We start from the raw sequence: 27781 nt of genomic DNA, 5'->3' as shown, positions 1-27781 counted from the left end.
TCTCTCCACCAGAGATTCTCTCACCGGTGTCACTGAACACTCAACAACATACTGGATGGAGGCCTCAGGGCCCAGTCACCCAAGGAGTGGGAGCTGGGATTTGGCTTAATGGAACTGCACAACGAAGCAGCAAAGATAGAGCACACAATCAAGTGTACTTCGTTAATTTACACAAAAGCTATAGCAGTTTTTAAAACTTACTGTTTCGTAGTACCCTTGTATCTAGTGCTGTGTTATAGTTAAAAATAACAAAATCCTGATGAGATGAGACCTCCTTCCAGTTCTGTTTTCATCTTTGCAGAGAAGTGTGAAAAAGTGTTGGTTTTAATATGTAGATGACAAGGTTTGGGATTCACAGATAAGCAAAGTGTGAACTCTTAAAGGTTAACTCTGTACGCACATATTAGAAATTGGCCCAGATCATGAAGTTTACATCTGTTGCAGAATCTAAATACAAATCTCACTAAAGCTTAGAAATATTCATATGTGATGATCATATGCATAGTTAACAGATCTATGCCTCTAAGCAGTAATTTGCTGTGAGTCTGGAAAATTCCAATAGTTTGGAGAATTAACATCTTTTACTCTGGCAAGCATTTGAAAAAATTTAGTTCAACATGCAAGTGCACATCTCAGATTATATATTAATCATGATCATGTACAGTTTATCTTCTTTATCTCTTTCACTGTTTAAAATTAAATTAAGTAGATACATACCAATTCCTGCTTGACCTACAATCCAGGAAAGTCGAATAAAAAGCATCACACCCCAAATATTAAGCATACATCTTACCTAGGTTTTAAACAAAAAATACTGCATTAGTGCAACATTGGAAGTAGAGTATTAACAACCAGAAGGGTGATAAAAGCATTCAGGCTTTTAAAAAGCACCCCAAACATCCCTCAAGTCTGCCTCCCTCTCTTACTTCTTGAAAGACTTTAGTGTTGCAGAACTAATCTTACTTTTATTTTTTTTAGAAATGCAGATATGTTTCTCACCAGCACACCCTTCACCCATCCGAACTTGACAAATCCTGTTTTGTTTTCTTCTTCCTTGCTGACTGCTGTCTCATCTCCAGTGGTGCTTTCTCCATTAGCCACTCTCTCGACTGAGCCGGTGCTCACAGCTATGTTCTGAATGATCACACAGAAAACAAATACAAATATTTTTGTGCCAAACACAGGACACCTGGCTGCATAAGAGAGACATGGAATAAAGGAATTTCAAAGAAGATCAGGTTTTACTGTCTCTGGAGCGCAATATTCTGCTCACGCCAGGCATCAGCAGGTGGGCTTACTAACAGCAAGAAAAGATAAGACAATCGCTTAAGCACAGTAAATACGTTATTATCTGATACTAAATTGGTTTTATTGTGTATTGTATTCAACATGTACGTTGTGTTGATATGTCAGTAGAGCATCTAACATAATGAGAGTCTTGTGGTTGGCCTCTACATGGTGCTGCAAAAATATATGAATAATGCTAAGTGTAGAAACTGAAAATTGCCCAGTAGTGAAAAGAGACCTAGCTGAGTGCTGCATGGCAAAGTTATGTGATGAACTCTGTTTTCTGTTGGATAAAGTGCAAACATAGTTGCAGCAGCAAATGGGTAACATATTCTTGAAAAGAGTCAGAGAAATGCTAGTGAAGTGTATTAAATTATATAGTAAATGAATAATCCTTTCTATGGTTTAGCCATCTCTGGTATAACCATAGTAGATAGGATTAGGAATTGCCATATTTGTGGTGTAACCTGAAGAAATAGCCCAGAATTTTAGATTGTTCGCATCCAGTTACAGACGTAAATCTGTATTTTATCTCTTCAGCTCTTCTGCCCCAGAGTCTTGGAGGCAATTTAACATTATGATATGTTTCTTGTGGCTTGAATAGGAATTAGTCATGGTACTGAGGTTGATACTCGTCATTGCTGTTTGCTTCCTTTTAATTATTATTTTTTTTAATACTAACTTTGGAGTGGTTTTGTGAGGAGTTGGCATTAGGTTAACTATTGCCAGGAATTGTCTGTGTCCTCTGCAAAGACCTTCAGGAAGGACCATATCACCTTGTCATAGTCTAGCAGAGGGAGTGTGTATCACTTCTGGAGAGGAATCAAGATGCTTTTAGGGTTTGAAGGGGAATGAAGATATTTCCAGATTAACTAAACATGTCAAGGAGGTGAAACATCTGTGATTCTGTGAAACATATGAGGGTTTTTCTCCATCTTGCTTAAGCTTCAAGGGTGTTTCTGTATTTGTCCATGGACTTAAAAAAAAAAAAAAAAGCAACAAACAAAACCAAAACAGACATAAAGACCAACTATATGATGCTTATGTTAATGTTTGGACTCTACCCTCATGGATGGGGGCTCTAACCACTATGATGCAAGGTTGTAGAGTGCCTTTGACACAGTAAATCCAGGATTGTGCTCACAAATGAGAAATAAGTGACCGGATAATACATTTCGACATGGATTAAATTTGGTGCCTATAACCCTTTTGGCCCTAAGTGAAATGGGAATACAAGATCTATTGAAAGCCTGTGACTTTGAGCTCCTGAGTTACTTAAATAATTTTGACAATTCTTGCCCTAAAATACTAATGGCTTGTTCTACTCAAAACACAGCAAATGATTAAAGTGAGTTAAGGAAGATCAGCAGAATAATATGAGGGGGTTTTGCTGCAGTGGTTAGAATTTCAAAGACAAAAAAGGAAAAAAAGAGTTTAGTCTTTGTACTTGAAACAAGTTGTTTCCAATGTACTTTGAATTAATTTGTGCTCTCTGTGCCATTATCATAAATTATGGCCTTAAACCTTCCATAAATGCATTTTAAATTGGTGTGCTTTAGTGAATGATTGGTTATTTACCAAGTAGCTGTACCTGTGCTACTCATGCATTAAGGATGTGGAATAAAAGTGACAGAACATTTTGAAAAGCTACCAAAATAAAAAGTTAACTGCTTTAAAAAAAAACCCAAACCAAATGAATCAAAAAAAAACCCTGAACAAGAAACCCCAAACATTTTCCTTTCCTTGTTTCAGAACAGTTTACTCTTCATCTCTCCTGGGGCTAAAGATGATGAGCTCATCAAATCTCTGTAACAAGTGTGGAGAATAGCCAAGATGAAGAAAGGTTAGATGATTTCTTATGTAGGGTAAATATTAGGCCCAAGTAATTATCACTAGCCATCAGCTGTGAAATAGCACTTAGACTATTTTTTAGGGATTTAATTGGCGATTTGTGGCTTAATGTGTGCAAAAACTGACATGTCGTGCTAAAAGATGACACACGTTTGACTTCAGCAGTGTGGGAACTAGGTATTTGAAGTTCCTTTCAGCCTGCCTCACATTCTGACATTTGAAAAATTACATATTAAAAAAGTGTATTAAATATTAATGTTTATCTTCTGATGTTAGGCCTGGCATCAAAGCACAACGGGAATGTTTATGTGGTATTTAGCCGTCTGAAGTCAAACATATGTTGCTTCTTATCAGAATGTGGCAACGGGCTTTGACAGGACAGTGGTCTTCACCAATTTGTGTTTCAGAAAAGTTGGGGGTGAGGGGGGCGGGATTACCTTGGGGTATGGTGTGGTAAGCCCAGATTTTAGTGTTAAAGTAAAAAGGCATGAAGCATCTTCTCCGGAACTGCATCTTGGGCTGTTAGCCTAACCGCCATACATACTCTGTGTGGCATTTCATCCCCTCCTTAGTGGTGGCTAAGGGGCCTGCTGCATGCTGGGGCTGGTTGATAGGCACCCGATCCAGCTGCACATACTGCTTTTGCCTCCTGATAGGAGCTTTTCACGCTGTCTTAATTCCCTTCCCTACTAATCTTACTATCTGGTGACCTCGAGTTTGTTTATTCTTCCGAATAAGCTCTGTAGACTGAAGTGATTTGTCCAAGGTCACAAAGTGAGTCCATGGGACAGCCAGGAATAGACTCCAGCCATGCTAATGGTGAGTCGTTTGTTCCAGTGCCGTGGTTACTGGCTCGCAGACCAGGGCCACAACTCACATAAGGGCACAGCAGGTTGCCAGTGTAACAAAAATCCCATTACCTCTGACATTCACCTTCCTATTTTGAGAGGCATAAGATTATCCTTCTGTAAGCTGGATACTAGAAAAAGTCTGGGAACAGCCAAGCTAGATGCTCTTTTCCCTAAGAGTTCCAACCTGTGAAACAATTTTCCCTTCATTTTATTCTGGGATGGAATCTGTCTTCTTTTTAATCTTCTCTAAGTGAAAGCCTTAAAAAAACATAAACAAATTTATCTAATTTTATTTAAAATAAAAAAACACTGGGAGATGCAACAGTAAAAACCCTGTATTTTCTGGCAGTGGTCAAAACTGAAAATTCCTTAATATGCCAGTGTTCAGTGCATGATCATTCAGCATTATGTTCAAAGCCAATACACTGGTTTTCTCCTCTCTGGCCACTACCAAAATAAATTATTTCTATAAGAAGAAGTTTCTTCTGGGCATGAAAATGTGTTTAGTCCCTTGAGTAGCAGCTTATACATCTGCAAATGAGTAGGGATACCAAATTCATATTCTTCCCTTTTCACATTCACTTTGCATTCATTTTTGGAAATAAATGATGACCCAAGTAACCTGTTTCACCTTTCTGTGTAAGCCATTTTATGCAGGTCTGTGGAAACCTTAATTTAAATAAGTCAAGCTAAAACTAGGAAGCTGTCCTAAAGAATCAGGTCCTAATTTCCTAACGGTTATTTTTTTGCTTGATTTCATTACTTTATATTAACCTTCCATAGGACAGGTAATCTCTAGAAAACTGGAATTTGAACAAGATTCGTGCCAGCACCCAAAAATCAGGTGCTTGTCCATATTATTTAGACCTTTGGAGTCTGTAAAACTGAGTGGAATGGTGACAAAAGTGTGTTTCCTCTGGAGATTTCTTATTTCACTGTTGCCCAACACAGAAAAAGAACAGGAATTTTTGCTGCATATTGACACTTATAGTCTGAGTTTGACTGTAGAGGTCATCTCTCTCCAGCCCTGCCCTGCCCTGACAAGTGTACAATTAAGAATCTCAAAAAAGGTTTGATTTTAAATCTGTAAGTAGGTGTATCCTGTGTCTCTCCTCTGCTTTTTACAGAGAATTTGGTATTGTCACAGTCTAATTTTACCAAAGCCAATAGAGTATCATATTATTCCACTGTTTTGCAGGAGGTTTTTTAATCGTTTTACTGTTTCAAAATGCTTAATCTAGTTGTTGTTGTCCCCAGAAGTTCTCATTACAGCTTTCCACGCTATTTATTTTGCATGGAGGTGATTCTTCCACACAGGGAAATCAAGCCTTAAAAGATCTAGAGAGGTGAATAGGCAGCAAAATTCACCTGTCTAGCCTATCTGAGGCAGTAACACGGAAGTTAGTGAAAATCTGGGATTTGAGACTTAATATTACCAACTTCTCAAATTCTTCCCCGGGGAAGTTTTGAATGCGCAAACCCCAAAGGATTATGCCTGACCAATGTATATTCTTCTGGCAAGTAGCCACAGAGGGTGACAAAGTGGGGATTATCACAATAAAGGGCATGCTTCAGTATTTGATTATTCATTTACTGTAATGTGTGTGTGGAAAAAAAATGGAGCAAACAAGGGGAGTCTGCTAAGAGGAAGTTTTTTCCATAAAATCCGTCTGTCATATGTAACAATAGCAGACTTCTACATGATGTTAACTAAAAGTAGGTCTGCTTAGAAGGGGGGAGGAGATGCAGCCCTAGAAAATCTTTCAAAGGCAGGTTAGTCAGTTGTATGCAGTTCAGTAGCTTGCTCTGTAAGTGTATTTTACACGGATATAGTCCCATCTATTACACGAGCAAAGTCTTAAACAGCTCTTCTCTGTGATAGATCAGGAGGAATTTAGCCATATTATTCCTCCATAAATGTTTTCTATGTAGTCATTCGAGAAACTTTTCAGATTCTCTCCAAATTCATTGGTATAATGAGCATGAAGGCCCAAATTCATTCATTAAATCAGCACCTGAAATCTGTTGTCTGCTCTCTGTCTTCTGAACAAACACTTTCAACCTCAACACCCTTGTTCTGAATTCTTTCTGCTGTTTGAGTGGTTTGTTACAGCAATAAACAGGTTGTGCTTTGGGTTTCTGATCAGTTGAAATTGCATTTATTGCACTAATGTTTTTTATGATACTTATATATAAATGAATACGACTGAGGAATCTGTGAAACTTAGTTGTGCATTGACATTAAATTCAAGTTTACAAGAAGTGTGAATTGTGTAGCTTGGTTAAATTATGAATTGATATTCATCATCTGCTGTCCTAAATGTTAAGTGAAACAGAAGAGATTCAGTAGTTCTGTACTTTTAGACAAGATTAAGCTATGTTTTCCCACTAATCAAGTACATTACTATCACCATTTAATAAAAACCTTTGCTTTGAGCAGAGTACAGGGCAGAAAACATACTGCAGCTATGAAAGGAAATATGGTAAGTGATTACTTGTATTTTTTCTCTTGGCTAAGGTCCATGAATTTAAGGACTTTCTTATATTAATAAACAGAATTAACAGCCTGGAAATGGAATAGAGAAAATTTGTATCTTGCCTTTCCACTTACCTTTGCCAGTTGTTCATGAATTTCTAATAAGCTTGGTCTGCTGAGCTTATTCCCACTGATGCTGCCAGTGTTTCTATAATAATCAATTTTGGGAACTGGGTCCACTGTGTTATGGCCAAAAGTTTGAAGATAATACATTTTAGTGTGAGTATCATAGGGATGTGAACTAGCTTCTGTTTTCTCTCCATTTTGAAGAAAATTGTCATATAATTCTCTTTTTCCTGGTCTGTAACTGATTCTCAGTCTGTTATGTGCTTCATCAGTAAAAGATGTTTCTTCATAATGTGGTGGGTCAGAGCCCACATCCTCTTGGGATGTTTCATTGTTGTCGTGGCTTTCATTAATTATGTTAACTTGAAACCGATTTGCATTTGGATCCAAGAATACATTTGGCGAATTATTCATCGACATCTTCAGGGATGCTATAGACTTAAGTCACTGATCCGTTTACTCTTCTGTGGCTGCAGCTAGTTAGTTGCAACTACAGCAAAGGGTTTAGTGCTGTTGCATATGAAATCTTTGCTTTTTGAGTAACAAAGTTCTGAGAAATTTTTCTTTAAAACTCTAAGCAATCTTCCTAATGTTGTCTGTGGTGTTTCTGCCATAAAAAAAAATAAAAAAAAAATTAATTAACTTGCAGTTAGAAAAATTTTCCGCCATAAAGATCCCCTCTGCCTCCTCATCAAATATCCATGAGACTGTCATCCTATGACTTGTTGAGTAAAAAAATAGTTGAGTAAAAGACTGAGTTTGTGGGGATGTGTCCATCTGTGATGGGTGCACTCAACTCCTTAACCAAACTAGTGGTAGTGCGGTACAAGCTCCAAAGGAGGTAAAGGCCTAAGCTGTAAGTGGGCCAAGTCCTTTAGTTTCAATCTGTTCTCTGAAAACCCACAAAGGAGCAGAGTGACACAGTGAGCATCGATGCATATGAGCTTGGAACACCGATCATGCGATTAACACATGAATAGTGGTTGGCTTTTCCAAGACCCATTTATCAAGGAACAAAGAAAGTTGTGGGTACAAGGAGTCTCACACATACCTTTTCCACTGCCTGTAACTAGACTACAAGCCAACCACTTTATTCCATAAATATGACAGCCTAAGTAAGCCTTCTCTGAGCTCTCGTGGCTAAGCAGCCTGGCTGTGTGGCGGTGATCTCCCCCTGCGCTGGGACACCTCGCAAGGATGCTCCTCAGGCAGAGAGACCTTTTGCCATTTGGTAAGCAACCAATATCATGCATAACCTTGTCGTATGGTAACTTTGATTTTGCCTTGGTAACTTTGATTTGTGCTTTGGTAGTTTTGAATCATTGTTCAAGTGATTGTGCTGTACAGTAATAGATTGAACCTTGCCATCAAACTTTGTTAAGTAGCACTTTTACAGCATCATATTAAAACCATTTTTGCTAATGCCTTTGATGATGATTCTTTAAATTATCTAAATCACCCATTTACGACAAATTGCTGTATGTGGCAGGATCCTAAATCAGAATTTGCAACGAATTGATGTAGTCAGCAGGATCCTACATCAGGATTCACGACACCATCTATATAAAATGGGGTTTGGATCAGATTCTAAGTACCTAAAATTGATTTCAAATATAGTATTTCTTTTAATAATGCCATGTTTAATTGAAGACAGTGAAAATGTAGTCAGTAAAAGGGATGTGACACAGGATCCCATGAAGATCATTTGCTGTTTGTTCCACTTAAGTATTATGATATCACTTATATTTTTCTCATAGTCTAGAATTAAATTTGCATGAAAAACTTGAATCAAATACATTTTTAAAAATTAACTAAAAAAGCTAGGCTTTAAGTTTTCAGTAGTTCCAGGATGGCAACAATTTATGAGCAAGCAATTAAGATATAGCAAATCGTTCATTTTTAATGTAGGTAAAACTAAGGTAATGTGAAGGAATAAATAGGCAACTGAAACAGATCCAAGAATAGCATTGGGTTTCCTAAATTATAATGGAGGAAATAAATGACTATGGTAAAGCAGCAATTACTGGGAAATATTAACAGTAGTCCTAGGCATTGGAAGAGTCATAGAATTTTGCACCCGATTTTACATTTGTACACTCAAAACACCCTTTAAGATGATTTGAAATAGATTGTAGCAAGTCATAGAATCACACGGGTTGGAAGGGGCCTTGGGAACTTATCTAGCCCAACCTCTCACTCAAAGCAGAGGGAACATTGAATGTAAATCAGGTTACATAGGGCTTTTACCAGACAGGGCTTGACATCCTCCAAGGACAGACTTCACTGTCAGCCTATTCTAATACTTAATTGTCTTCAAAGTAGGTTTTTTTTCCTGTGTATCTAGTTGGAACCTTCTGTGTGTCGTTCTGTGACCATCATCTCTCCCTGTCCTGCTGTGCATGCCAGTAGAGAGATCAGCTCTACCTTGTCAGTAACCTCCCTGTAAGTATTAGGGGAGCTGCTTAGGCTCCCCTAATGCCTTTTCTTCTGGTTAAACAAGCCCCATTTCCGTATAGGGCAGATGCTGCTACCCATGCCCACCTCGGTGGCCCTCCCTCAGGCACACCAAAGTTTATCCACATCTTTCTGACATGGGCAGGTGCGGGGTGCAGGACACAAACTGTGTTCCAGGTGCGGTCTGATAGTGCTGAATAGAATGGTCATTTTGGCTGATCTGCTGGCTGTATCCTGTTAGCACAGCCCAGGACACTGTTCACCTCCACTGGTCCCAGGGCATGGTGCTGACTCCTCTCTAGCCTGCTGCTCACCAGATCCTTTCGAGGAGATTTGCACTCTGCCAGGGAGGCCCCAGGCTGTGTTGTGCAGGGTTTTAGGCTGTCCAAGCTACAGAGTTTGCATTTGTCTTTGTTGAATGTCATGAGATTCCTGTTGGCCTGTTCCTCCAGCCTGTCTAGGCCGCTCGGAGTGGCAGCCCACGGAGAGGTGAACATACAATAGCCAAGCAATCTGCTTCCCACCTTTACTTTCCCACACAGACCACCTCAAAAAAACAAACAAGCAAACAAAAAGTCAAAGAGCAAAAAGGGTACTTATATTTAAGGCCTTTAGTGGGTTAGGTACCTCTGCAGCAACTTACAGGTTGGCCTGGATGGCCCTGAAATGAGCTATTGAAGCGATGGCAATCCATATGTCTTCGAGACATGCGTCTGAGGAGATAAGGGAGTGCGGTTGTATAGACCTGTATTCAGTAGGAGTGCAGGTCTGTTCAAACTAACTAAAACAGAGCATATTTAGACATTGAAACTCTGCCAGTGTATGTAAAAGCAGAAAGTTTTAGAAGCAAAGTGTATCTATATAAAGGAATATATAGAAATCTGGGTAAATAAGCCCATTAGAGGCATTTTTTTAAAGTTTTGTGCTTTCACAAGAGGTTGGACTAGATGACCCCCAGAGATTTTTTTTTCCAATTTATATTGCTCAGTGATTTTGTGAAATGCATTTGGCCCTTTGGCACTGAAATGTAAAGTACCACATCAATATTTATACCTTAGCATTGTAAATTTTCCCTCAAATCACATATCAAAATTATAATTTGAAGAGCTGATAATCAAATGTCCTCCATCTTCACTATGAGATATAGCTAAAGCGTATTTTCTCACTTCTTCCATCAGCTATAGAAAATATTCTGCTGTCACATCTCTGCTATGATACCACTTTATAACCCTTCCCTATTTATCATGGTTTTCTCGCTTAATGTTTTGTAAGCCTCACAGCCACGTGTTACATTTATTTAGTTTATTTTACTTCTGCTGGGTTTGGCTGGTCAATATTGTTATTACTACTACTACACATTTCTGACCATAGATAGTATTGTGCTTCCTTCAGCGTTTTAAAGTTGTAAGGAAGTGTTTAAAGTGTTTAATCTTCAAGCATGAAGGAGCAAAACCAAATCTTTTGTCATTAAGGTCAGCGAGATGAGATTTGTTTCATCTCCATGACTAAAGGAAGTCCTGATTCTTTGATGACAATGAGACTTTTGCTACCAAGTAAAATGATTCTGTAATTTCACAGTCTTTTTTTCCATAATATTACTAATCTGTTAGGAAAAGAAAAGTCTCTTACCTTTCTGCTGTTCTTGAAAATAATACTTTGATTTTCACAGTGTATTTCCAGACATCTCTCAACTGCTATTTGCCATTAGTTTTGTGTTTAGTATTCTAGCACTATGCATAAATAATCAAGTTTACCTTATTCAGGAAAATTTAACTTACCTTCAGTCCTGTGGTTTTAGGGAAGGAAGACAGTTGCTTCTTGTATTTGTGCATGTAGTGTGTCCCTCTCTTTGAGGCATTGCAGACTCTGCCTTATTGGCCAGTTTTTTCTCCTGCTTAATATACTGAATAGACCATCCAATCCCTCTCTTTCAAAACATTTCTAGATGGTGATTTAGAGAGGCATTCTAGCTTGTTAACTATTAACCAGCAAATGTACCTATCCATTACAACTACTGTGTTTATGGTATTGCAAAATTTCTAAGGGGGCCTGAAAATACTTTTGTTATCTCCGTTTCCCTCCCAGCTATGCCTGATTCTGTGCACAGATCATGATCTCTCCATTTTTCAGTTCTGCATATATGGTTAACAGAGGTAACAGGAGGGCAGGCTTCTGCTAAGCACATTTTATGCAGAAGATTCCAGTGGATTCAGTGGGATCAATCATTGGTGGGTCCCCTTGTCTAACAGTCATTTTTGAACCATTTGCTCCTAACCCCATTTAAAGTTTTACTCTATATTTAAGGAAAACCTTTGAAAAATTCTATTCTGTGTATCCTTTCTGGGAAAGCTGACTCCCTTGTCTTTTGGGGGTGCAGAGCAGGGTGGGCAGGAAATGATGGAGCTTTGTAATCATAAAGGAATTTGACAATTGCTTCCAGCAATAGATTGGGTCAAGAACAAAAGTAGTAAGACAGTATCAAGGTTCTTTGGGTTTGTTTGCTGTGTTTGCTTGTAGTTTAGAGATAACGGAACTATATTTAACCTAGATAACTGAAGTACCTTCAGCACTCTAACCTGACAGCACAGAGCTCAGCTGTGCTGATTAGGTGCACATAAAAAGAATGGCAGTGTCAGGTCTCTGCAGGGGATGATCCTGTCCAGCAGTAACAGATGACACAAATCAGTGTACTGATATCTACCTTTGATTTTGTGGTTAAATTAACTAGGATAAATGCAATATACTGAATCTCTGAGGGACTGGCATTTTTTCTTACGCAGAATCTGAAGCAGTGTAAAAGCTCTTACACTCACAAAATTGTTTATGTTTTATAACTCAAATGGACCAGCGTAGATTAGTGTTGGCTGTTCCTCTCTTATATTCTTCAGACAGGAGATTCATGTCCTCCTCTGTACAATCAAGTATTTCATGTTCCAAATGGCACTTGAGGGCTGCTGTTCCACTGGCTGCCTCAGCTTATTATATAGGGCAAAATTTTTCAGAATACATGCAAAAGAAACCAGCTGCTGTAACTGATCTCCTTGTCTTTGCTCCTTGTTGCAAACAGAGCTGTTTAGCAAAAGTGACAGTGCTTAAAATTCTAATGCCAACCTTCCTAAAAACTGAATTGAATTTCTGTCAAGTACTGTCACACTTGCTAAACAGCTGGGTATATGAGGGTGACCTTGAATACCCAGATTTGAGTTTCTGCTTTCACTGTTCTTCTGCCTTGATAGGAATTCCCGTGACCAATTCTTCAGTTTGACAGTCCAGATCATACACAGGGCACAAACAGAAGAGCCAGCTGCAGAAAGGGGCTGGAGAGTACAGAGATCTCCAGTTGGCTCTGGACCCCTGTCCCTTTTGAGGGCAGGGTAGAAATGGGTATGTAGCATGACCGCCTCTGCTTTGGCCTTGCCAAGCTGGTGCAGTTACTGCTGGAAGCTGTTAACCAGACAGTTTAAGTTCCAATTTAAACTGAATCATCTTCCATAATGAATTGGAGTAAAAAATTGGCATGCCTTGGCCAATTCAGCTAGACTGTAAGATTGGTTACTTAACATTCACTTTTTCTCTTTCACCTAAAATTTTTAATGATATGGGAGACACTGGTGGACTGGGACTGTGGTGGTGCTTCAGACTGGAGTTCTGACCAGGTAATATATTTTGTATTGTTGAATGTCTGTAGAATCAAAAATTTCTTTAATGATGTTTGTTTTCCTTCTACTAATTCTGCTTCACTTTCTGTTGCTGTAGAGGAGGAGAAGGGAGACTTATCAAAAAAATACTCTCATATGAGCTATGCACTGTTTGCAGAGGACCACATCAAGTTTACACAAGAGAAGCAACGTACACTCTCCTTATAAACAGTTAGTAGTATAGCACCTACTTTTCTTGGAAGGTGAGAGGTGAGTTAGCAATTGATGTGATCTTTAGTTTTCCTGTTAGTTCCTTAGTATTGGTTCCTCTCATCACAGCAGCATGGACATGCACCTCTTGTAGGCACCTCCTCTGAGACACAGCTATTTGTTGCTTTCCACTTTTGTATTCTCAGTATACAAGCATAGTCTCCGTGCTTCAAAAACTTGTGTCAGATGAGGAGGGGAGGAAGTTACCACTTACGCATTCACCATTCATGAGCACGTCTTTTGTTCTTCACCTTTTCTCTCCAGCCTGTCACCAGACACAGTAGAAATGAGATCCTCCTCTAAAAAGGCAGATACCACCTGATTCCTAAAATATGTTTTTGCAATGATAAGTTTCTAGTGAGTTGTTTATTTCAGTATTTCTTTGCTATTAACCCTTTCTTATCTACCATTCCACTATTCCTCAAATGTAAGCAACATGAAGTGCCTTTGGAGTTTGCAACAAATATTTATTTAACAAAATGGATGCCACCAACATATCTCCAAAATGCAGGTATGTATAACAAATGTGACAACAGTTGGTTTCCAAAATGAAATCAACATCAAATTTAAGGCAGGATATTCTGTGAGTTTTCATGCAAGAGCATATTCAAATGTTCCTTTATCCAACCCCTCAACTTCATCTTCCCACGTAGAAGAGGGCATACTACTGTAGGGGTCTAGCAAGATTTTGAAGCATCTGATAATTAGAAGTCCCAAGAAAACACACAAAATCCCCACAAAAGCAAAGCCAGTTTTTTGCTCTAAAGTCAGAGGAAAGGCAGACATTTCATTGACACTCATGCTGGCTGAAGTGTTGCTGCAGTAATTACTGCTCATCATTGGGCATCACATCCTGGTGACTCTGCGGGATTTTCACCTCTATTGCTTCTTTGCCTGCATAGAAAAGCAGAATCAGTTTGGTTAGGTCTCAATGGGATGTGTATCTCTGAGCTGTAGCGTATGAACATTTGGAAATGAAATCCAGCTTGGATTTTAGTAGTGTCCTGTTGTTTTTCCCCATTTAAATTAATGTGATAAAATTACAACTTTTAGCCTCTATATACCATCCACTTATGGCCTCTGTTATGAGACAGCAAGCTCAGGATATTCTGGCTCCCTGTCTCCTCAAAACACGGCAATTTCAGCATGTAGCTGTTGCAAAGAGTGTTTTGTCAGACTGGGCACAGCCCTACAGATTCTGATTTGGCAATACTCACCAAACAGCTTTACACCTCAGTCCTTAAACCTGTTAAATTTGCATTGACCTTGAAGGGAATTTCAGCCAAATAATGTGGATTTTGCTCGTGTAATTTAGCTTATAAATAAATCCATCCAACTTATAAAATAAAACACTGTGTGTGCAATTTTAGTGAAATCTTGGGCTCCATTTTCAGACAAATGCTGTGTGCATTTTGAGCTTGTAAGAAAGCGAGCATATTGGTAAAATTGCCCCTTCGCCTTCCTCTTTACATATCCACTCTTCTCTATGAGGAAAGATTGGTGGGAGAAGAAATAACAGCAGTAAATTCCCTTCTCCTAAATCTTGCTCTCGTTGCCGCCTTCTCTTGGTCTTCCCCATTGAATACATAGATATTCTGCCATTTTTACAGGCATAGTAAACACCAGGTCTGAACATGCTCCTCGTGGAGCTCAGGGAACTGACCCCAGTGTGTGTCCTATGGAGGCAGGATGCTTGAGCATCTCCACCCCACCATTGCCACCAGTAGAGCTCTGTGTGTTTCTAGCCAGGAGTGACTTTTATTTTTAAGGAGACCTTATGCATAGCTTTTAGTTAGGGGTGGGAATCGTTTTGCTTTATTTTAGGTTTTCCATCAGATATTGAAATCACATTTTTCTTCTGTCTCTATAGACAGCAGGAGAATTGGAAAGACTGGGACATCAGAAGTGCCAAAGGACAAAGGCATTTTCATTCAAAGGTTGGAGCCAGAGGGTTTCTGGCTGTTGTTAGCACCTATTTAACTATCTGCGCCTCAGGGGAAAACTCTTTTCGTTAACAATTCAACCATCTTTCCCCCCAGGGAATTCCCAGTATCCATTTATTTCTTGGCAGAGTAATTAGGCCACTCAGAGCTCTGTGCTGCCATGGCTACACTGCTTCAGGTACCTGCGCTGCTAGCCAGTGTAGAGGGAGAGCCAGTTCCTCTACTCTGTACTGCAGTCATGGCTGAAAGTAGCCGTATCCTGAGTCAGCCTACAATTAATAAAAACAGAAGTAAAAATAAGAGTTGGTATTCCTCAGAAGACAGAAATGGACAGAACTTTTATTTTATTTGGTGTCTCCTTTCTCACTTCAGAATTTTTGGGATTTTTGAATATTATCCCAAAGAATAAAAATTTTAAAACAAAGATTAAAAGGGCAAGGCACAAGTCTTTTTCTTTTTGTAGTAACCCTCTATATAGTAGGTATGAAATAATATGGTTTCCTATGACAGTCTTTACAGATTTGTCAGATTATAAGAACCAAGATTCTGTTTATTCTATAGAGCTGTGTATAAGATCCTTCCTTGTTTTGAATGATACTCTGCTCTTTGGGTCATGCTGTTTTAATTCCTGTTAAGCTGGAGAAAAGATCCAGATATAGCCTATGGGAATTAGAAGTAATGTCAACAACAATAAGTATTTATTTTCTGAAAATATATCATAGGTAAAGCCCACCTGCTGTACGGATTTTCATTGGGCATACTTCCAATTTTTCTATTGTTTGACCTTCCGTAGGAAAAAAAATCACAGAAAGTTCAATATCACAAATTTACATCACAAATCAGTTGATTTGAACAAGAGCCAGTCAAAGAAAAAAATTACCTTCCGAAAGTCCTAGGAGACTGGGTTATAAAAATCAAATGAGACGCTTATATGGGAAAATTACATGTAGACCCTACCTGGGAAAGCCAGACCCAAAAAAACCAATTGCTATCTTGAAAGACATGGAGAGAAATCTTAGGGATAAGACTGCCCATGGAGAACCCTGCATTTGAGCTGAGCCCATAGGTGACATTTCTTCACCATAGTCACGTTCCAAGAATATGACTTCCAATCTTACTGATTTTGCAGGTTACACACTGGAATTAGTGGGGTTCATTTGTACATTATATGCTTGTCGGGAGACGTTATGGGACAGATCTCTGTGCAAAGCTTGACGGATGCTGAAACATGGAGTGGTAAGAAATGGATATCTTAGTCTTATATGGCAAGAGTTTGGCTGAAACAGCTGCATGAGAAAACAGTGGGCATTTTGCTTGGGGTGGGAATTGGTCCTGGGAAACTCTAATATCTAGCTTTGTGTTCTCTTCCTTGTCCTGAATTTCAGAAATTGTAATTGAAGCCTTAAAGTTCACAGAACATTTTGCTCTAATTATGTATCCCCAAAACTGTTGTACCAAGACTGACCTTGAGCGCCTTTTGGTTGTTTTCACATTTTTGTGCCGCATACAGGTTAGATGTTCTCTCCCAGTTAGTCAGATACCCTTTCATTTGCTGCAGTGTATGTATCAAGTTGTGAGTCAGAAGACTCTGAATACTAACTAACATGGCCTGGATCCAAAAATCCTTGAAGATAACCTTTAGGGCAGTATGATGGTGACAGGCATTATATCAGTTAGAATCTGCAGAGTCATTTTGTAAGGGCTGGCCTCAGACTGATCTATCTTGACTTTTTTTATAGGTCAGGACTTTACTCATCCTTTGATTCACTGCCTATATAAAAACACTGGCATAAAAAAAGGCTCCTTAACATCCTGCTGTGAAATAAAAGGCCATTGGAGGCTCTTGTGAGGCCAGAAGAAACTATCAGAGTCCTAGAGAAAACAGGAATGTGGAAAATGGCTTAGCATGTAAACCCCTGTATGAGCTAAGGGCGCTGCCTGCACCTATGGAGGGTGGAGGAGCACCATGGGCACTAAGTATTGTGAGGCAGCTGGAAGAAAGACGTTGAATTTTTTTTCTAGCAGCATCACCAGCCCAGCTCTGCCAGTGTTTGGTGTGGACCAAAGTTCTCAGCTCTTCAGTGGTTTGGGCATCACTTTTTTGAGACCTAGCCTTCACCCTCATGTTTTCAGAGATACTGAGAAGAAAGTAGCCAGTTAAGTGTTAAATAAAAACTTGCTCAATAATCTTCCTTGAATTTTGGGGTTCAGTCCTTCCCTCACAGAACTCCTTATAAATTTATTTATTTATTAATTCATTGTAATGGCTCAGTACCGGAAATTAGTACCTTTAATGTCTGCTCAAGCTAGGAGCATTCATCCTCTTGGCACGATTAAGCCTCAGGTGCCTGAAAACTCACTTCATAAACGGTAGCGTGTAACAAAATGGACCAAATCAGTTGCCATCTGTTCTCCCCTTGGATGTCTGCAGCCCAGCTGCTGGTTCATGGATCTGGTCATTCTGAAGGTACTTCAAATAGCTTCCGTCCAGGGCTTGCATTTGAGTGACAGCAAACCTGACTTGAAAAGGTGTTGGTGTGGTTAGGGACACAAACAGGCATCCTCTGGGACTTTCAGAAGCAACTTATTTGCACTTAACGATCTGCTCAAGGAAACCGAACTGTATTCCAGTAATGGTATTACAGGAATTTGGCTTAGGAGGTGGTAGGGTGAAAGGATTAGCAATGGAGAAGACCTAATGAAATAGAAATCAGCATGAATTTGGAATTCTCAGAAGGGTCTGAGCTATGTGAGTTAACAACACATGGTCAGAAATGCTGCAGAAACAGCTCTGTGACCACACAGCCAACCTGTCACGGTGGTGTGCACATTGCATGCCTGTATTCTCTAAACTGCTGGGGAGAAAACCGTCCGTCAGAGCAAGGTTTCTAAGCCAGCATCCAGAGAGGTGTAAGGTAGGAAGGCCAGGGCATGGCTGCCCAGCCAAGGCAGCCACGGCTGACTGTTCTGCCAGGGGAGCAGAGCCCACCACAACAGGCAGTGGTTTTGCAGTGCCGTAACTCAGGGTGCAGGTGACACTTTCTGACATAACTGGCATTCCCCTGCAAAGCAGCAGCAGCCGGGCAGTGCCACTTCCACAATTCAGATAAGCAATGAATTGCAGAAATGAGATTTTATTCTTAGGAAATACACAAGCCTGGAGTCTCCACTGGACAAGAGCTCCCGTGCTGTGAATTCGTATATGCGGTCTGTTATTTGTGTAATCTATATAGGGAGGCAGGAACACAAGCCGCTCGCTAGCATCACCCTTAACTTGCGAGCGCGGGGCACGGTGCCCGCTTCCCCGGGGATGGGGCTGCGAGAGGCAGCACCTGCAGCGCAATTGTTGCTGCGGGGCCGCACGCACCGCCTCCGCCTGCCGCGGCCCCTGCGGCGCAGCTCCGCGCCCTCACCCCCCGCAGCCCCCGGCCGCCGCCCCCCACACCCCCCACCCCCACCCCACCCCCGCTGCCCCTGGCCCGCAGGGAGGTGCGGGCCGGGCCGGGCGGTGCCGCAAGGGCAGCGCCGCCCCCCGCCCCCGCCGCCCGCGCCGCGCTACGCTACGCACCCTTCTCCTGCGCGGCCGCGCTGCCCATGGTGGCGGAGCGCGGGGCGTTGCGCGGCTCCGGGCCCCGGGAACGGGGGCGGCTCGCCCGAGCTCCCCTCGCCGCCCGGCGCTGCCACCCCGCCGGGAGATGCTCGAGCCGCCCTAATTAAAAAATTAAACACGGCCGCTGCTGCCGCCGCCCCCGCCGCCTCCCCGCCCGCCCCCTTCCATCGCCGTTCAGCCGCGCTCCCCTCCAGCCCCGCTCCGCACGGATTAAACCGGGGAGCGAGCGTGGAAACTTCCTGCAAAACGCTACGTGCCGCGCATCGGTAAGGGCCAGCCCGGGACGCTGCGGGAGCAGCCCCCCGCCCCCCAGCCGGGCCGCAGGGCCGGGTGGTCGTCGCCGTGCCGGGGGCCGGGCTGCCGCCCCCCAAGCCCCGGAGCCTCGCCGCCGGTGCGCAGCGGGACCTGTGGAGCCGCGCTGGGGAAGCGGCGCCGTTTGCTCGCCCCCGCGCAGGGCGAGCGGGGCTGTGCGCGCAGTCGGCCAGCTCTGTTGCCCGGGCTGCACCGGCGGGGCGAGCGGTCGCCCGTGGCCTTGGTGCTAACGGCGAGTAAAGCCTATAACATGCGGTGACGTATGGCTGGGAGCCAGGGCCGGTGCACAAGCCCGTAGCCTTTATAGCCCTCCTTTAGCTGCTGCTGGGCGTGTACCTGAGAGGCTTCCATTTGCCACGACAGCAGGTGTTGAAGGTGGATAAGGCAAGAGGAATTCTTTTCCCAAAGCTGGACCTGGTATTGCACTAATAAACAGCAAATGTGTTTTAAATGATAGTGATGCTTTATTTGTACGCCACCCTGCAGGGATGCACATGGGGCAGAAGAACAGGACTGGCTCATAGTGCTGCACATCACGGGAGTTTTGAGGCTACCGTAGAGCTACTAGTAGAAAATAATTTTAAACCTCCACGTGTTCTTTGCTATATACAATAGCACTACAATAGGTCAAACCTTTTCCTTCCTAATACGAGCCGGGAAAAGGGGTTTGCATCGCTTGTCCTTCTAATGCCTAATTCTTCTGCTGTGTCTGCAGCGGGCTTCTAGGCACTGGGTAGTCTCAAAAAAATGCTTTCTCCTGCTAGTAGAACTAATGGTAAATTGATGGTTAACTAGGCACTTGCTGATGGTCATTAGTTTGATCTTCTAACGTTGCATCGTCGGTCATGTGGTAAGCAATGTCTGTTGCTGAAATTAAGTCAAGCTAATTTTTGAAGTGCCTCTCATATTTAAAAGATCCATGAAGAGTTTATAAATAGATTGTTTTAAATAGTGTAAGATTGTGCTTTCAGAATATGTATATAAGGAGCCTCTTCTGCTCCTAAGGAGCTCCAATTTTCTTTTTTAGCTCTGTCCCTGGCTGACTTGGGGCCCGATGAAGGTCTCTTGCTAGAGGAAAGCAACTATGGTTTGGGATTTGGGGATTAGCAAGTACACAAGGGCTCAGAATTTCATGGTACTCCCTCAGCCTAGCACAACTGTTTTGGGAGAATGACGTAAGTCCAGGCTTTTCCAGTAATTGCTGAGCATTGCTGTACATGGAGAACCTTACTGTAAGTAGGGTTTGGGAGTAGCCAGGACCACTATGTCTGCTCTGGCTGGGTATGAGGGGCAATAATGACAGGAGAAATACATAACCTCTGAGTGGGTGCGTCTTGCCCCTTCTGTCAGATTTTGGGCACAGATGCTGGGTCTTTCACTACCATCTTTCCTCAAAAAGGTTTACTTGTGGGATCTTCCTCCCTGCTGATATATTATCCTTTTTTCTTGTTATTCTTGTAGAATGAATGTTAGTTTTTAACTATGAAGCAATTACCCGTCTTGTACTGTGGCGTGGTAGAGGTTGCTGAAATAATGTGATTATTTCTAGGAATCTGACACTTATGTCCTATTTTAAAGATTTTACTGTGGTTTTATGTGTTGGAGATGCACTTTTCATGGAAATGAAACTGGAAAAGAAACTGGCAGCCAGCGAGAGGGAATGAATCTCCTTCTTCAGCTCCCAGTTGTCAGCAGAAAAATAACACTGTTTCTGTTCAAGATGTTATATTTTAAAATGGAAAAGTGATGGAATGACATAATCTTTTCCTGTGTTTCATTGCTTTTTCGCTTGAAAGTCACTAGTTTTGCTTTTGCACAGTAACCGTGATTTTTTTGTAAGGCAACTGTGATAGCAGTGTATGTGTCCATTCTGGATACATGGTAAAGTGGTACATTCACCACTCTTCACTTTCTGTTTCTTTCTCAGGCTCCATCTTTGTATTCAACAGAACAACAACTATTACTTCCATCTCACTTCAATCATATTTGCTGTTGATTTGATCCTTATTTCAGGGAGTGTTGTGTTTCTTCAAAGGAGAGTCCTTGTAGCAATAGAGATCTTATAATCATCTAGTAATTTGGTGTGTTGACCTTCCAAATTCAACTGATCTAATTTAAGATTGGGCGAGGCACTTAAAGCCAAGTGGGTGCCGGTGAGGGAAAGGCAACAGGGAACTCTTAGCTAGTTAATACTTTTTCATGTTTAGGGATCATTTGAGTGGTGTAAGTGTCAAGAAAATGTAACTATTTTGAGGGATAACTAACTCCATTGTAAGTTGCTTTTCAGTTTAGCTTTGAACAGCTCTTTGAGTGTTCCTTCATAAGCAAACAATCTCTCCCTTCAGTTGCTAGAAATTTAAAATGGGATGATGAAGGCAGAGTCAGAGAAGAATATTGTGCACAGGAGAAACAGGTCAAGTTCAAACTCCCCTCCTAAGCAAATTTAAGCAAGTTCATGAGAATATGCATCATCAGAAGGCAACAGTGTATGGGGGAGGTAACAGCAGTAATAGCGGGGCACAGTAAAAGAGGGAGGATTATGTATTAAGTATTGATCAGAGTTGCAAGTGGAAATTGTTTTATGTAATTTAATTCAGGGTATTTAACATTTTAAAAAGGAAAAGAACCCTCTGTTCTGCCATGTGTTTTACTGTAGTCTTAAAAGATCTGAATCTCTATTTGTGCTTGTCCAAAGGTTATGCTTTTACTAGGTACTGACTTCACCAGTGGTTTAAATGTGTGATCTACAGCCCTGGGTGTACTCCTCTGGTGACTGCCAGGAATGAGGCAGAAAAACAAGTTCTACAAAGCAGTCTCCCCATGTTAAATATCTGAACAGGCCCGCTCTTCAAGTAGGAGAAGCCTAGGGACTCAGAAACTGAAGAAGGTTGGAAATCATGGCTTTTAAGTCCAGCAGGCATCATCAGCATTAGTGCTGGGCAAGGTGGAAGAATGCATGCGTACAGTGCAAACCAACAGTGCCACCTGGTGTGAGTGGGACAGGAGAGTTGGTCCATGAGGAGGGCAAATGTCCCCAAGTGTGTCCTCAGCTCCTCCACCTTAGGGTTGGGGCAAGCCCCTGGCCAACAGGGAGCGGGCAGAGGGCTTCTGAGGCCTTGGAAGGGATGGGGTCTCTTTAGACCTGTAGGAAGTAGGCGTTTACTGCCTCACCCTGCAAGGGGGAGATGGTAGGTGTGTTAGGGGCACTCTGTCATTAGGGACCACGTGTTGTGGAAGGAAGGACCAAAATGCAAGCAAGTTGCTCAGTTGTTTGGGTTGTTTTTTTTTTTATAACTTTAGCAGCTAGAGTAGTGATTTGGGGGAAGAGGGTGATGTGAATTGTTTCAATGTAGGACCAGTAAAAGTGCTACCGAAAGTCTGGTGTTGTGCAGCCTTTTGGGGTGAAAATGTGATTAAGTTTTAGGCTCTTAAGCTGTGGTCAAGGGTTGCATAACACACACAAAAAATATTGATGAGAATTAGGGAGATTTAAGCTTTCAGCAGGGGAAAAAAGAGGTTAGATCCCTGCAGGTCAAGTAGAGCAGGTCTCCCGTGTGACCAATCCCATATTGTGGCTATAGGATGCCGCAGAGTTTTCCTGGTTATAAAAATACAACATGCAGAACAAAAGCCTCAACACCCAGTTTCATTGGTGTAGCAGGCATCTGTACAGTCTTCTACTGGGGGTGTGTGTGTGTGTGTATCTGAGCCAGCTAGTGCTGTTGAAGACTTATGTGGGATGAGGGAGGGAAAACAAGACAGAGAAGGCAAACTGGAAAGGTGTCGAAAGGACATGGAATTGACGGAAGAAGCAATCAGACTGCAGCTGCAGGTGTGAAGGTCTGTGCACTAGGTGGGCTCTGGCTGCGAAATGGCTGTGCATTGCTGCAGTGAGTCTGGAAGATACCTGCTGGCAGACAGGCTGTTGAATTTGGTAGTTTACCCTTTTGAAGTGTAAAATGTTTTGTTTTCCGAATTTAAAAAAAAAAACAACAACATATTTCTCAGACTGGAATGATAATGTTTAATTGCAAAGAGAGTGTTTGGGGAAGATAATACTTGCTTTACTTCAGGTCCATTATAACTATGCAAAAGAGAGTGTCAGTTGCACAGTAGGGTTAATTTTTTTAAGCACCAAGTAAAGCAGCGTAGGTTGGGTGCAGCCTTAGGCAACGCAGCCTGGTTTGGAAATACTTGTAGCTATGCAAAAAGTAATCTTTACATGAGCTACAGAAGTCAAATGATCTAGAAAGCAAATCCATGGTTAAAGTAACCCTTCTCCAGCTGTACTTGGGGCTTTCAGAAGAAAGGACATGGTCTAGAAAATACTAATCACGTTTAGGTGCCATAGCAAACAAAATAAGAAAAAAATACGTGCAAGACATTCACCATGCAGGCATTGTGTAAATGAGAGCAATGTTTGAATGCAAAAAGTCATATGCAAAAAAAGTCAATGGATTTAAAACGGTATGAGGCTCAGAAGTCCCATTCTCTCAAGTTCCACACAGACAGACTTTCAGGAAGATACAAGGTTTCACAAGACCCACCTGATGAAGGTGTTGATGAACTGCTTTTGATCATGACTTAACTGGAAACAAAGATAACAACAATAATGAGATAAACCAAAGACCAATTAAAATGATCCTTTCTAAAAGGATGGTGATACATATTTGGTCATTAGCAAATTGAGAGTGATGACTTGTCAGTGATGACTTAAGATTTGAATTTACTGGTGAATTACTGTGTTGAAAAGAATGCTGATACTTAGAACACATGTAGTTATTTTAGCTCTGTAACTACTATTTGTGCAAGAGACCTCCAAGAGTAGTTCCTTTACAGATGCTTATATTTACATATATATGCAAGAGCACTAATAATATTCCATAATCCTAAACTCCCTGTGTAAATAGTGCTGTCAACTCTCTGCTTGTCAAGAATATACAGCCATAATGCCATAGACCCTACCCACAACAGAGAAACACTATTTACATTAGGAGGAATTTGTTAGGACAGCAGATCAAGAACACTTTTAACAGTTTTGTACTACATAAGGAGTCCCCTTGTGACATGAACATTTGTCAGAGGCTGCATCAGTCTCCTGTAAGGACATGAACAGAGGTAGAAGAGATGTTGGAAGCCCATTTATTAGAAGATAATTTTAAATTTTTCTCAGGAGGGATTGGTAGTGTGTAACAAAGGAGAGTTTCTCAGCACAAATACAAGCATAGAAAGATACTGCTTTTTGTTTTTTTCACTTACTATGCCAAGTAGGTTTTTTAATGTTTATTTTTGTTTTATACACAGAAATTTTCCTAGGGAAAAACTTGAACTTCTTTCAACACAGTTTTGTAGACTAAAGAAATCCCACATTTTAATCCCAGTTTACCCCTGTCAGCTCCCTAACAGCTCTTTGTGGTGGTGTTCTCCTGTTGTCTGTAAAATGCGAGTCCGTTCCTGATGTGCAATGAACCGATCTTGCACACCGAGATGAGATGCTGTTTTGTTACAGAGTTGTGCAAGTCTGGACGCTAGCAAACAGAGCTGGTATACTGCAGTACAAGTTACAAACTTTATATACAAAATCTTATCGCACTTTCCCTACCCAGAGGGCAGGTCCATGTAGATTATTTGCTATACATTTGCATATCCATTACCCGACTTCCCTTACTACTACACATGCTCTCTGAGGAAAGGTCTTTCAGTGGGCCTGGGTGTTTCTCTTAGGGCTTGTGATTTTTAGTGTTATAATGAGGATAGTTCTCTTCTAGGGCAAGGCTGAAGACCACAAGTTAACTAACCAGTTTAACATAAACAAGGTATTGAAGTATACATGGCTTGCATCATGAAGATAGGATATTCTTTGTTTTGTCTCTCTCAGAGCTGACTCCCTTGATTAGGAGTCCCTTCATTCATCTTTCCTGGCAACTCTAGAGGGTCAGCTTGACCTAAACTCTGTGCCATATAGTTAAGCACTAAATGAGAGTTCAAGAATCCAGGAGTTTTAGACGACACTCCCATTTTTATTATTGTTCTTTGGAGAACAGAAATTATGTGTGAGACTTCTAGAAAAGGATGTAAGACTCCGATAGAATCCTGAAAGAGGCAACCGAGGTAAACAGAACGCTGTAAATAGGAGCCGCAGTGTGAGGGGGCTAGGGCAAAGCCAGTTGCACAACTCCAGGCTTTAGGCTAAACTATGCTCCTATGCAACTCCAGTACAAAACATCTCTACATTTACAGATGTGTATCACTGTATGAATTGTACAGTTATCAGTATTTATTACAAAACACATTGAGTGACAAGTAATTTTACTGGTAATTTTACTGGTACAAAACTGTGTGTATGCTAGGCTGTGATGGGTTGACCTTGGCCGGACAGCAAGTGCCCACCACCATGCTGCTCTATTGCTCCCCTCCTCAGCAGGACAGGGATGGGAAAAGACCCTCCTGGGTCAAGATAAAGGCAGTTTAATAAAGCAAAAGCAAAGGCCATGTGTGGAAGCAAAGGAAAACAAAAGATGTTATTCTCTACTTCCCATCAGCAGGCAATGTCTGGCCACTTTCTGGGAAGCAGGGTTTCAGCACATGTAGTGGTTGCTTTGGAAGACAAATGTTGTAAATAACAAGTGCTCCCTCTTCCTCCTCCTTTCTCTTAGCTTTTATGTCTGAGCAGACGTCATGTGGTATGGAATACCCCTTTGGTCAGCGTGGGTCAGCTGTCCTGGCTGTGTCCCCTCCCAAGATCCTGTCCACCCCCAGCCTATTTGGGGGTGGGTGGGTGGTGGTGGTGTGACACTGGAGAGATGCTGCGGGAGGTCCACTCAGCAGCAGCCAACACGCTGGTGTGCTATCACCACCCTTCTAGCTACCAATACAAAGCACAGGGCTATGAGGGCTGCTGTGAGGAAAATTAGCACCATCACAGCCAGACCCAATATGTGGGCCAAAAAGGCAAACAAACTTGAGGAGGTAGCACTTGAAATAGCCAGTGGATTATTCAGAACAAGTAGGCAAGCTGTGTGTAAGAAAGCCAATAATTCTTCCTGTTACTAGCGTCCACCAGCCCATGGGTGTAGGAATTCAGTATCAGCTGCTTGGTGCCATAATATTGGGTTAGAGAGTATAGGATTCCAACACTTGAGCTGCTCTGTGCAAAGCACAATCAGAGGTGTGATAACAGAGTTTATCATACCTGAATGTATGAATTACCCCCTTTCCTCCTGTAGAAGTGAGAGCTGTAAAACATAATGACACCAATTTCAAGTAAACATTAACTATTTCAGTGATGATTATTATCACAAATACCAAGTTATTTATCTAATTATGGTTAATGTGTGAATAGAATTACACCTCTTACCAGACCTCTAGACATGCCTTTCTAGCTTCACCTGGGATGTAGGTTAATAGGTTATTAGGTTGTTTCATAGTATCTTTGAGCTTTCTCCAAAATCTCAGGTGTTACCAACAACTGGTATGACAGTCATGAGGACACACAGACAAAGAGAGTCCCAGCAGCTCCTAAGAAGTTTACTTCCAAAATCCACAGTTGTCCAGGTCAGTGATTCCCAACCATCTCTTGTCAGAAACACACTCCAATAGAGGTGTGGGTCCTTCTTACTGCTTAACTTTTCTTAACCTTCATTTATGGTTTTCTTAAAAGAAGTGCATGGATTCCTGTGGGTCAGCAACCAGAAGCCACTGACCCAAATTTACTGCAGAGGACTGAATGGTTTTCCTTATATCAGAAGGAGTACAAATACAAAGAAATACTTTGGTACTTGTGGTTAGTGAAGTGATTAAACTCTGTCCAAATGATAGAAATTCTTTTCTTCTTTTAAAAAATGCTTACAACTTATTTTTCCCCCCAAGTGACAGAGAGAAATTGGAATTGAAGAATCTAAGGGAAGCTCAGGGGACTGTGTCACAGATTCTACCTCGTAAGTAAATGAACATCTTCTGGGATGAGTGACAGAGAATGCAAGCTGTTTAGCAGTGTGTACGTGGCATGGACCTATGTACTTTTGAAATTTTATAGCAGAATTACAACTATTCATATTTAATTGTTATTTCTATTTAAGAATAAGACAAATATCCATCTAGAAGCTTCCAGTGCTCTAACTATAATTGAACTTGCAGCTTAACTTGCCCGGTAGCTCTGTATGTTTATAAATAATGAGACATCTGCAGTTGGAGGAGAATTTAGGTGCAAGCTGATAGCTTTTTAGCCAATACTAGCAGAGTGTCCCAGCACCCCATAGCAGGCTAGGTAGAAGGGTTGGGCCTATATTTGGTCTGCGAGCTGTGCCAAAACACAGGGTTGAAGGGTGATTTGGATCCACAGAATTCAAGTCTTCATTTCCTCATGAATGTGGGGATCTTCTTAGTGCTGGAAGTACCAAAATATTTGGAAAAAAAGGCCATACAACATCATATAGGCAGCAGGAGGATGTAGCTTGTGACTAGACTGATTTTTGAAGGAACAAGGAAACTATAAACGTAGGGAAAAGGCAAGGCAAATGTCATTTTAAAAGATCATGGCTTTGATTCATTGGGTATTCCTAGCATAAAATTTGAGTAATTAAAAGTTACAGTCTGTTTTGTGAAGCAGAGAGAAATCGGTGACAGCGGTGACTGGCTTTAGGATCAGTCAGCACCACGCTCCCCAGTGAAGTGAAGGGTGAAGCCGCTATTTGCTGGGGTGGACAGTGCTACTGGAAACGAGAAGGCGAAGCGCTGAGCTTGTGCCATGGCGTATTTGTCGTTAGCACCCTCCGCTTTGCAGACCCCCCAGCCTCACCGACCTGGCTGCGGTGAGGGGCCTGCGCTGGCGTCCCGGGGCTGTCCCCTGCAGGTGCGCGGGGCGGGGGCCACCGGTCGCCGCGGGGGTGGCGGGGCCGGCAGCCGGGGGACTGCGCACGGCGGGGGCGGCCGGCCCGGGCGGGGAGCACAGGCCTGAGCCTCGG

At 41.7% G+C, this 27781-nt stretch overlaps 2 protein-coding genes and 2 long non-coding RNA genes across 8 annotated transcripts in view; 2 read left to right on the top strand and 2 right to left on the bottom strand.

Moving 5' to 3' along the window:
• LOC130153197 (uncharacterized) overlaps positions 1-1114 on the top strand; it is a 47339-nt gene extending 46225 nt beyond the window's left edge. For both annotated transcript variants that reach the window (XR_008823256.1, XR_008823257.1), the window contains one exon: positions 979-1114. This is a non-coding gene — a long non-coding RNA (uncharacterized LOC130153197). The remainder of the gene's footprint in view (positions 1-978) is intronic.
• Positions 1-10908, bottom strand: part of SLC12A1 (solute carrier family 12 member 1) — a 52244-nt gene extending 41336 nt beyond the window's left edge. For all 3 annotated transcript variants that reach the window (XM_056347684.1, XM_056347682.1, XM_056347683.1), the window contains exons 1-4: positions 10824-10908; positions 6601-7198; positions 1000-1134; positions 718-793 (exon numbers count right to left, since the gene is read on the bottom strand). In XM_056347684.1, coding sequence (XP_056203659.1) covers positions 718-793; positions 1000-1134; positions 6601-7011 — 622 coding nt within the window. In that variant the 5' untranslated portion in view covers positions 7012-7198; positions 10824-10908. The remainder of the gene's footprint in view (positions 1-717; positions 794-999; positions 1135-6600; positions 7199-10823) is intronic.
• A 1700-nt stretch (positions 10909-12608) lies between these two features.
• LOC130153198 (uncharacterized) lies at positions 12609-26814 on the top strand. 2 transcript variants are annotated; one of them, XR_008823258.1, is made up of 6 exons: positions 12609-12701; positions 12802-13464; positions 14824-14890; positions 16026-16132; positions 26274-26372; positions 26688-26814. It is a non-coding gene; the product is annotated as an uncharacterized LOC130153198 (long non-coding RNA). The 2 variants fall into 2 exon arrangements; XR_008823259.1 differs by lacking the exons at positions 26274-26372; positions 26688-26814 and adding an exon at positions 16636-18305.
• On the bottom strand, positions 13458-18600 carry CTXN2 (cortexin 2). The gene is made up of 2 exons (XM_056347687.1): positions 18465-18600; positions 13458-13847 (listed from the first exon to the last, which is right to left on the bottom strand). Exon 2 carries the CDS (start codon positions 13791-13793, stop codon positions 13545-13547), a length of 249 nt encoding a protein of 82 aa, XP_056203662.1. The 5' UTR covers positions 13794-13847; positions 18465-18600; the 3' UTR covers positions 13458-13544.
• Positions 26815-27781: the final 967 nt, after the last annotated feature.

The sequence above is a fragment of the Falco biarmicus genome, chromosome 7 (genome assembly GCF_023638135.1).
Source record: "Falco biarmicus isolate bFalBia1 chromosome 7, bFalBia1.pri, whole genome shotgun sequence".
In the NCBI taxonomy this organism is placed as follows: domain Eukaryota; kingdom Metazoa; phylum Chordata; class Aves; order Falconiformes; family Falconidae; genus Falco; species Falco biarmicus.
Note: the sequence above shows the minus strand (reverse complement) of the source record. Positions and strands in the feature narration are given on the sequence as shown.